The sequence below is a fragment of the Garra rufa genome, chromosome 3 (assembly GCF_049309525.1).
Source record: "Garra rufa chromosome 3, GarRuf1.0, whole genome shotgun sequence".
Classification (NCBI taxonomy): domain Eukaryota; kingdom Metazoa; phylum Chordata; class Actinopteri; order Cypriniformes; family Cyprinidae; genus Garra; species Garra rufa.
The window spans coordinates 23,581,792-23,592,837 of NC_133363.1; the positions used below are offsets into that span (position 1 = coordinate 23,581,792).

At 36.9% G+C, this 11,046-nt stretch overlaps 1 protein-coding gene across 1 annotated transcript in view; it reads left to right on the forward strand.

Moving 5' to 3' along the window:
* Positions 1 to 9,898, forward strand: part of LOC141331528 (neural-cadherin-like) — a 104,814-nt gene extending 94,916 nt beyond the window's left edge. Inside the window, exons 11-13 of the mRNA XM_073836584.1 lie at positions 3,424 to 3,688; positions 7,536 to 7,716; positions 9,823 to 9,898. Of these exons, the coding sequence (XP_073692685.1) occupies positions 3,424 to 3,688; positions 7,536 to 7,716; positions 9,823 to 9,898 (522 nt within the window). The remainder of the gene's footprint in view (positions 1 to 3,423; positions 3,689 to 7,535; positions 7,717 to 9,822) is intronic.
* The last annotated feature ends 1,148 nt before the right edge of the window (positions 9,899 to 11,046 follow it).

The window sequence follows — 11,046 nt, forward strand, 5'->3', positions numbered from 1 at the left end:
CCCATGAAATGTCCTTACAACAAATGAGCAATGTCGACCGGCAGCATATAAAGATTATTTGTTCTTGATGTGCTCTGTAATAGCAGCCCATCTGCCAGACCCTGCGAACGTTGTTGCAACAGCGGTGCAATGTGAGAATTTGAATGGAGCAATGAGTTTGTGTTTAATCATAGAGGCATTAGTATGCGTCTCCCGATTCGGCTGATACACTTGCAGAATGCATGCCATGTACCCTCTCACTCCAAGGCTGTCTCATTTTTTCATGTTTTTTTTTTCTCGGCTCAACACCTGCTTTAAGATGATGCAGTCGGATTGCTGATTGCTGCTTTGTTTCTCTCCCTCCCTCACTTCTCCTTTTTTTCTGTCTTTCTATCTCTCCCATGTAAATCGTGGGTGATTTATCTGTGGCATGAATTAGACGTGTCTTCAAGACAGGCTAGAAGACGTTTTATATCCCCTAAAGTGGCAGGCTACAGATTTCATTACCTGCTTATATTGTGATTCTTATGAGGCTTCGCAGCGGTGCAGGAACTGATGCTGCCTTTGTGCCATGTGCGAAAGATTAAAACTTAATCTCCTGCTGTGCTCCTCTCAATTACCTTAGCAATAATGCTAATTGATGTGATGTGCCAATACCCATTTAGCATTGCCTGTTGTGTCTGATTATGACGCATCATCTCACTGAGACATTTCAGCAAGGTGTTCTTATCATCAGCGGATGAGGAGGAAATGATAGTTTGATCATCTAATTTCTTCTCAAAAGACTTAGCCACAGGTCCATTAGCGACAGCGGAATATCAATGTAGTCTGTGTTTTTCTTTGAATTAAAGGAATTCTCTTTTAGCACTTGTTTAGAGTTTACTGACAGATGTAGTGAGTTGGTTCTCTATCATTCCAGGAGTTATGAATGCTCTTCACAACAAGGATAAGTTCACTTTCAGAATCAAAAATTTCCTGATAATTTACTCACCCCCATCCAGATGTTTACGTCTTTCTGTCCTCAGTTTCAAAGAAATTAAGGTTTTTGAGGAAAACATTTCAGGATTTTTCTCCATATAGTAGACGTCAATGGTGGCCAATAGGTTGAAGGTCCAAATTGCAGTTTCAATGAAGGTTCAAAGTGGTCTACACAATCCCAGCCATGGAATGAGGGCCTTATCTAGCGAAACGATTGGTCATTTTCTAAAAAAAATAAAAAAATAAAAAAATTTACATAGGTTTTAACCACAAATGCTCATCTTACACTAGCTCTGCGATGCACATGTGCGTCTTTACGCATTATGTAATCACGTTGGAAAGGTCACATGTGGTTAGTTCTTTGTCTGTGCACTTTGGTTTTGAAATTGATCCCCATTGAAGTCCACTATATGGAGAAAAATCCTGGAATGTTTTCCTCAAAAAACTTAATTTCTTTGGACATCTTTAATCATATGGGGGTAAGTAAATTATCAGGAATTTTTTATTTTGGATGTGAATTTCTCCTTTGATGCTTGTTTTAAGTCATCTTGAGGTCCATTTTGGAAGTTTTCTGAGGCATCAGGAAATTTTTTATTGTGATCCAAATGTTCATGTCTTTCTGTCTTCAGTTGCAAAGAAATTAAGGTTTTTAAGGAAAACATTCCAGGATATTTCTCCATATAGTGGACTTCAGTGGTGGCCAACAGGTTGAAGGTCCAAACTGCAGTTTCAATGAAGGTTCAAAGTGGTCTACACAATCCCAGCCATGGAATAAGAGCCTAAAAAAACACTGCTCTGAAAGACCAGACAGCAATATTCACATACTGCTGTTTTCTTGATGTGTATATCTGCTGGCATGTGGTGGACTTATGAAATGAGGCAGCAAAGTTCCCTCGCTATGTGTTGGTTTTAAACTATTTTTACTCTTATTGAGCTCATAATATTTAATATTCTTTGTATTTTGTTTTTATATCGCTCATCATCCAGAGTTTTTTTTTTATTTTTATTATTTATTTACTTATTGAGCCACTGCCTCCCATTCTTCCTCAGAGAAAACACTTTAGTCAACACCTGATGTTTCATCTTTTTATAGCGTATCACCAAAAAGGGTCTATTTAATGATTCCCAAGATTTTGTAATGACATTGATTGATAATATCTCATAATATTTTTACACATAACAAAATATGAAAAGGTAGTTGGGGAACCCAGGCATACTCAGCGTTATGCACTTAAGATCCAATGATCCATGATTAAATACCTTTTAATTCTTGAACATGCAACTGGGCAGATGGCTGCACCTGCTGCTCCAGTGGATGACATTGGTTTCTGGATCATTGGGTGTGGATGAGCAGCATGGAGACACCTTTCACACCAAGAGAGTGAGCATTTATGGGGGTAAATCTTAGGGCATGAGGGAAAACCCCCCAAAGATTTTGCATGGAGAGATTAAAGTTAATGTTCTTGTTAATTAGTATGCCTTCAGGTTTTAATACCTACCCAGCATAGCAAAGCCTTGAAATACTCTAACAATCCGGTTTGAGATTATTCTCATGATCTGCGCCGCAGGTTGTGGGAGAGGAGAATGGTTTGAAGTTCGCAGAGGTCAACCGTGTTTATTTGTGTAAACTGTTTACAGTTGTTGTTGAAAAAGTAAGAGAGTCTCACTGCTTTTTGCATCATTGATTAGTCCTGCTTTTTACATCACCACAAAGCCAGGATCCAAAATGGAGACTGGCAAATTATGCTCTCTGGGAAACAAGCAGAAAGTCTCTGAAATTTAAATGAAGGTTGGGGCTTTCTTTAGGAGATTGGCCAGCCGCTCTCTGTCTCGCGAACAAATACACACTTCATTGTCAAACCTGGCGCTATGGCTAGTAACCACCTGCTTGTAAAGTAAAACACCAGGTTATTGTTATTAGACTGTTAAAAAATAAGGCATTACGGAGAAGGGCTTGTTGGATATTGGATGTTTCAAAGCATAGAACTGCAGACTTTTATACTGTACTTTGATATTACACACTTTTCTTACCTATAAACCCTCATAAATAATAAAGCTTTCCTTAGAAACATTTGATTTATAAGAAGCAATTGGTTTAAGAAGAGCTCACAAAGGAAAAGAGAGAGTAAAAGAAAGTCTCACAGCTGACCGCTAGAGAGTCAGCATAAGAATATAGCAGCAAACCTCACTGACACTATATTGAATTCCCTGCTCCCACTGTCTCCAATTAAAGGGCTGATATGTTTAATTCTGTTAGTGCTCAGTCGTTTTATCAGATCCTGCCCCAGTCTGATGTCTTCAGTCCCCATTGGGTCTATTTCATCCCATATTGAGCCTTTCTCTCTACAAACACTATTTTCATAATTTCACAATTGGTCTTTGTCTCTGCCACTATATTTTCTACAAAATTCTAAATGAGTTTATTCACTGACACCATTCTCTCTCTTTTTTGTTCCACTTTCTCAGATCTACCAGGGTCTGTTAAGTGTCTTCTACAACCTCGGTGATGGGGACTTCAACTTGACAATGCCCTCTTGTCGTTTAGACAACGGAGAGTGGCATGAAGTTCACTTAGATCGGCATGACAACGAGTTGACCCTGCGCCTGGACGGCGGGGGAGGACGACGAGAGGTCACGGGATCGCCGGGTCGCAGTCGGGAGATTGTTATTGATCCCGCTGTGGTGATGCTGGGCAACTCATTCCCCTCAGGACACAACAAGAGCTTCCAAGGTAAGATACCCCTGCTGAAAAAAACAGCATATGCTGGTTTTTAAAGCAGGGACAGGTGTGCTCCTGAAACCCAGTGGATAAAGCATGATGCCAACAATTTAGGGCTGTCACTAACGATTATTTTGGTATTTGAGTCATCAGTCGAAATTTCTGACGATTAAACGAGTGATTGCATAGTTATACTGTTTTTTGAGGTAACAAAAATAGACCTAAGCAAACAATAGGCTTTAAAATTACTTAAAATACATACAGCTGAAGTCAAAAGTTTACATACACCTTTCAAAATCTGCAAAATGTTAATTATTTTACCAAAATAAGAGAGATCATACAAAATGAATGTTATTTTTTATTAAGTACTGACCTGAATAAGATATTTCACATAAAAGATGTTTACATATAGTAAATGTTTACATATAGTAGTATAGTCAGAGAAAATAATAGTTGAATTTATAAAAATGACCCTGTTCAAGAGTTTACATACACTTGATTCTTAGTACTGTGTTGTTAGCTGAATGATCCACAGCTGTTTTTTTTTTTTTTTTTTTTTTTTTTTTTGTGATAGTTGTTCATGAGTCCCTTGTTTGTCTTGAACAGTTAAACTGTACACTGTTCTTCAGAAAAATCATTCAGTTTTTTCAGCATTTTTTTGCATTTTTATGATTTTTATGATTTTGAGATCCATCTTTTCACACTGAGGACTACTGAGGGACTCATATGCACCTATTACAGAAGGTTCAAACGCTCACTGATGCTTCAGAAAAAAAAAAACGATACATTAAGAGAGCTGGGGGTGAAAACTTTTGGAATTTGAAGGTTTTTTTTTTTTTTTTCCAGGTTAAATTTAAATTATTTTGTCTTCTGGGAACATGGAAGTATCTTCTGTAGCTTCTTAGTTTAACTTTTATGGACAAACAAGGGATTCATGAACTACTATAGCTAAAAAATAAAAAAAAGCTGTGGATCATTCAGGTAACAACACAGTATTAAGTATATGTAAACTTTTGAACAGGGTAATTTTTATAAATTCTTATATAATTAAAGTAATTTTTATAGATTTTTTTCTCTTGTGGACTATATGTAAATGTCTTTTATGTGAAATATCTTATTCAGGTCAGTACTAACATGCATTTTGTATGACCCCTCTTGTTAAAATAATGAACATTTTGTAGATTTTGGAAGGTGTATGTGAACTTTTGACTTCAACTGTATAGCAATTCAATAAGTTCAAATAAAATATCAAAAGCAAGTAACTATATGGTTGTATTAAACAATACTGTTGAAAGACATGTATTATAAACAATAGAGCTAATGTACATTACGCATTATAACAAAGACCTGCATAGGGCGCCAACGGCCTGACGGTTGTTTTTACACTGTACAACACGATCTAATCCTTGTTTAATATTTAATTCAAATGTCCACTTAATATTTCATATTTAGCCACTTTGTGGCTAAATTGCACACATAGTGTTCCCAGATGAACATTATAATAAACCCAAACTCACAGCAATATGCAGAGATGGAGTTTGAGACACTCAATACGTTAATGATAACTGTTTGTGTGGAGCAGAATTTACTGTGAACAGAGACACAAGTCCGTAACTTACACGCATGTAAATAATTAAAGCTCAGTAAAACCTGCATCACATATATTAATTTAATTGAATCATAGTGTTTGTGAATTCACAATAATATTATGCTTTATTATTATTTGTAAATGGGTTTAAATGTCATGCAGCCTTAGAAAAAGATCAAATAATGCATTTAGTGAATTCTCATCCGTGGAATGCCCCACTAAGGTATTCTGCCGGATACTCGACACGAGCAAAATACATTAAGGTTTTAAGATTTTTTTTTTTATAATTGAGTGCTCAAATTGAATCGAGGAGTCGTGGTAGGCGTACAACAAGCCATTGACACAGATATAGATATCTGGGAATTGTATTACAAAAATTTTTAATTTATTTTTATTTTATTTTTTTTGGCATATTGGTTACCATTTGTATAACCACAGTTTTACTACAAACACTATGGTTAATGTATCAAAACCATGGTTCATTTGTGGTAATCATGGTTTAACTATAGTAACCATTTGTCATGTTGTTGTTTTTTTTCTAGTAAAACCATTGTTAATTTTCATAATGGCACTGCTATTCAAAAGAGAACTTATGAGTAATGTACAATCAGAACATCAGGGCTGTGAGAAAATTAAAATAATGAATCACAAATCATCTCATTTTCTTCTGTTTTCCTCAAAACAATACAACAACAGATGCAAAATCGCCTCCAGACCTGTCATAACTTGCGAAAGACAAACAAGCTCAGGTGTCTCATTAAAGAATGAAGAAACTGCTTGTTGAGACTGTCTTCACATGCTTAATTGTTTTTAGCCTCTTTACTAACATTACTGCTAATGCTAAATGAATCCTAGTATAGAGTTTAAAGAAACACATTGCTGACAAAAACGGTTAAGAAATGCTATCCTTGATCCAAAGCGTTGTCTAATTTCTGCTTTACATTGTTCTCCTGTGTCTACATTAAAAGAAAACAAACCTGGCACAAAATATGGATTCGGCTAATTAGCGTCATGGTGTGAAAACATACTTTCAAAGCAGCACCAAATACAGCTCCCCGATTGTTAATTCCCATTGCCTAGCGTCTCAAGAGTTGATTAGCAGTCTGTGAGGTCTGTCCAGAGCTTCTCACAGTAGATGAATTGGTTACAATAAATAAAAATGAAGTCAATATGTCATGGAGAGTTGTGGACAACTCCAATAAACACTGTAGCATGACATTTTGAGCTAACAAAAATGCTGCGTCCCATGGCCAGAAAAATCCAATCACTGAGTTATATCAGAGCGCTGTGAAGCAGACTGCAATTTTACCGCTAATCCAATTTAACTTCAGTCAGAGAAATAACTTAGCCAGCACATGCGTACATCAAGCAGACCAATCTGTACAGCTTTATCAGCTAATTCATACAGCAGTTCCTCTATCTGTCATGATTACACACCATTGTATTGGCAATAATGAAAAATTAATAGGAGCGATTAATTCATAATAGCCTCAAATGCACCTTCAGTGTAGAGGGGGAAGTACAGCTAGCATAAAAACAGACAAAGGGAGAGAAGGGAGACAATGACGTGTGACATGAAAGAGAAGAGGAGGTGGAATAGTCCCCTGCGCACAAGCACGCTGGTTAGCCTGAGGCACACACTTTGTGTGTTTATTAAATGGACTCTAAAAGCACTTTTCTTAAAAGCTCAGAATATGAGTTGATCGTGTTGAGCTCAGTTTATCTATGTGTGTGTGTGTGTGTGTGTACCTGGTATTCATCACGTTGTGGGGACCAAATGTCCCCACAAGGATAGGAATACCAGTAGATTTTGACCTTGTGGGGACATTTCTCAGGTCCCCATGAGGAAACAGGCTTATAAATCATGCACAATGACTTTTTTTGATGAAGTAAAAGTGTGCACAATCTCCTGTGAGGGCTAGGTTTAGGTGTAGGGAAGGTGTAGGGTGATAGCAAATATTGTTTGTACAGTATAAAAACCATTACGTCTATGGAATGTCCCCACAATTCACAAAAACAAACGTGTGTGTGTGTGTGTGTGTGTGTGTGTGTGCGTGCGTGCGTGCGTGCGTGCGTGCGTGCGTGCGTGCGTGCGTGCGTGCGTGCGTGCGTGCGTGCGTGCGTGCGTGCGTGCGTGCGTGTGTGTGTGTGTGTGTGCGTGTGTGTGAAGAAGCAAGTGAATGTTATGTAGGTGTAAGAGGAGAATTCACACTTTATGTACTGTAACATGAAACATGTTGGCTTTTGTTGTGTTTTTCCTTATTGGCACAGGCTGTATGCGGGACCTGAGACTCAATGGACGGTTTATTCCTCTGGACAGTCAGGCCAGAGAGGGGGTGTCGGTGGTCAGTTCTCAGGGTGTGTCTCTGGGTTGTTCCTCTGACTCCTGCCGGAAAAACCAATGTAATCCCCCCTTTACCTGCGTGGACCTGTGGAGAATCCATGAATGCAGGTACACAAATACACACAGTTGTGGCCACATTCACCTTACATACCTAAATAATAGTGATCATACAAAATGCATTTTTTTTTAAGTTTTATAAAAATGACTGCATTCAAAAGTTTACATTGATTTTTTTCTTTTGTGATGGTTGTTCTTGAATCCATTGTTTGCCTTGAACAGTTCAACTGCCTATTTTTCTTCAGAAAAATCCTCCAGGTCCTGCGAATTCTTTGGTTTTCGAGCATTTTTGGTATATTTGAACCCTTTATAGCAGTGACTGTATGATTTTGAGATCAGTCTTCTCAAACTGACAACAACCGAGGGGCTCAGGTTCAAACATTCACTGGTTCGCAAGAAGGAAACACAGTCTATTATAAGATTGTAAAATTGTACATATTTTGTCTTTTGGGAAACATGCAAGTCTTCTGTAGCTTCTGAAGGTACAGTACAAAATGGAAAAAATATATACAGTTGCAATCGAAATTATTCAACCCCCTTGACCTACAAGACATTTTGCTGCAGAGAACACGGTTTTGTAAAAACAATTCAACAAAGGCATTAGTACACTATTGGAGAACGTTTATTAATACACATTTGAGTAATTCTGAGAACGTAAGTTCAAACTGGCTCTAAATGTTCATGTTCAAAATTATTCAACCCCCAAAAGTCAAATTTCGTGCAGAATCTTTTATTCTTTAAAACTAACAATAAATGCTGCTTAGAAGTGCTTAGAAGCTTCTGTCACCTCTCTGCAATCTTGGCTCATTCCTCACCTGAAAAAACTTTCAGATCACTGATAATCTTTGGTTTTTTACATTGCCACTGCTTTCTTCAAATTCAACCAAATATTTTCAATGAGAATTAAATCTAGACTCAAGAATATTCTATGACTGATCCCTGAACCAAGCATAAGTAGATTTGGTTGTATACTTTGGGATGATTGTCCTGCAGGAGAGTCCATTGATCATCAGCTTCAGTCATTGCACCAGAGGCATAAAAATTATCGCCAAAATGGCCTGATACTTCAAAGAATTCATGATGTCCTTCATACAGTCATGTTTTCCCACTTCCTGCCACAGTAAAACAGGATTGGTCCACCTCAATGTTTGATGGAGATGGTGTTCTTCTGCTCATAAGCCTTTTTTGCACCAGATATACCGCTGATCCATGTGTCCAAAAAGTTCCAGGTTGGTCACATCACTCCATAAAACATTCTTCCAGAATTTCACAGGAATTTTAGCATATCCAAATCAGTGTTATATGTTCTTCTTTGTCAAGAGTGGCATTTGGCAAGATGCCCCAACATGAAAGCCATGTTTGTCCTGTGTTCATTTTATACTCTGCATTGAAATGTTTTTCCATCTTTCGTTGGGTCATCTTGAACGTCTTTGGCTTTACATTGCAGGTTTTTACTCGGTTGTTCTGATCAAACATTTTACGACATTGTGCTTTTTCTTCAACACCCTCCAAGGTTTTTCAATACAACACATTTTAAAATAAGAAATAAGGCTGCTAGCTGCGTCTCTAGGAACATTTAATGTCTTGGGAATCTTCATGTAGCCTTAGACTTTCTAATATAATAAAATGAATTCTTTTCTATAGCTTTTGTAAGAGCTCTGTTGACTTTGTTATATTACTGTAGCTACTCGCATATGCTAACTGTATGTATGTGTAACAGCTCTAGTTCATTCTGTTTTCTAATAGAGCGTCTAAATGTTTGTGTTTTTGTGCAATTTTGTTCCCCACCATACAAATAAGTGACTAAAAACAGCAGTGTTAAATAGGGGTTGAATAATTATGGCATAACTGTGTTATTAAAAAAATCCTAGAACTCAAAAATATTACATTATATATTGACATTGACATTTTCACTTTTAGTATGCCAGGAATCTGTTATAGATGCAATTTTTATAAATTGTGGATCTTCAGTTTTTGTAAAATCTATAGTCTCTGGGGGGTTGAATAATTGCAATTACAACCGTATATATTTAAATGAAATAAGAAAAATTTACGCATCTTCATACTTTTCAAAAAACATACAAGTTAAATAGGTTAGTTTGAATAAAAATTAGATCTGATCTGACATACATACAGCCTTATGCACTTTGGCTCTAGTTGTGCGTCTGTGGGCCGCTCATCACCCCAGACCCATCCACTGTCCTTTCTGGCTGTGCAGCTGCTGTGTAGTTGATTGTGTCTATGATTGTATGTTGTTGTTTGTCTACACGTATTGGCTCTGACTTGCTGACAGGCTATTCTTGTTCTTATCAGTTTTGTAAGCACGCTCGGTGTCGGTCGCATTGGATTTCCGTATTGTGTGTGTGTTTTCCCCTGAGGTTTTTTTTTTTTAGAGAGAATGTAAAGATTTTTAGTCGCATATTCAGTCAAATTTTGAATTCTTTCAGTGCTCTGTCATTTCTACACTTATCTCCTGGGCAAAGAAAAATTCTATGTGTGATCCCAAGCTTATTTTATTCATGCTGGGTTTTAAATGTACCAGTTCACTGTGAGCAGTTTTGTGTGGATATTTTTAGTTGTACCAAAGAATTTTCCATTGTCTATAGAGCAGTGTCTTCTAATTTTTACACCACTACCAGCACCAAACAAAATCGCCAATAAAATCCATTAAATACATTTGAAAATGAATAAATTAAAACTTAAGTGTTATTTTAGTATCATCCATTATAGTTTTTATTTCAAATTTTTAATGCGTTTTTATTTCTATTTTAATATATAATATTTATTTAAAGGGATAGTTCAGGCAAAATTTTAAATTACTACGATATACTCACCCTCAAGGCATCCTGGGTGTATATGACATGAAATCATGGGGTAACTTCATTCTTTGAGTGAACTATCCATTTATATTTATATATTTTTATTACACGGCTCTTTGGAATGCTTGATTCTGATTGGTCAGTTGAGACATTTGCAGGTTCGTTCTTTTCAAATAATCACTGCTCCAAAGTAATAACGCATAGCCGGTACTACTTGTATGTTTAAAATCCCTCCGTGCCAACAAAGATTACCGTTTGGCGCCATCTTGTGACAAACACTGGACAACCACAATTAACAATGGAAAATTTCGACATTAATCTATTTAAATTGTCTTACTAACGTACATAGTTTGAATGTTAGTCACGTGGTACTATATCGTTTCGCGGAAGGATAAAAATGTTAATTTAAAACAAATATGCCAATAAATGGTTTCAAAATTCATATTCATGTCCAGTTTTTTTCCTTATGTGGCAAGTAGCCGTGTAATAAGCGGGATAATGTACAGGCAGCCGGTAGTTATCGCAGAAATAAGCCCCTTCAGTGTGATACAAGTGTGTGATC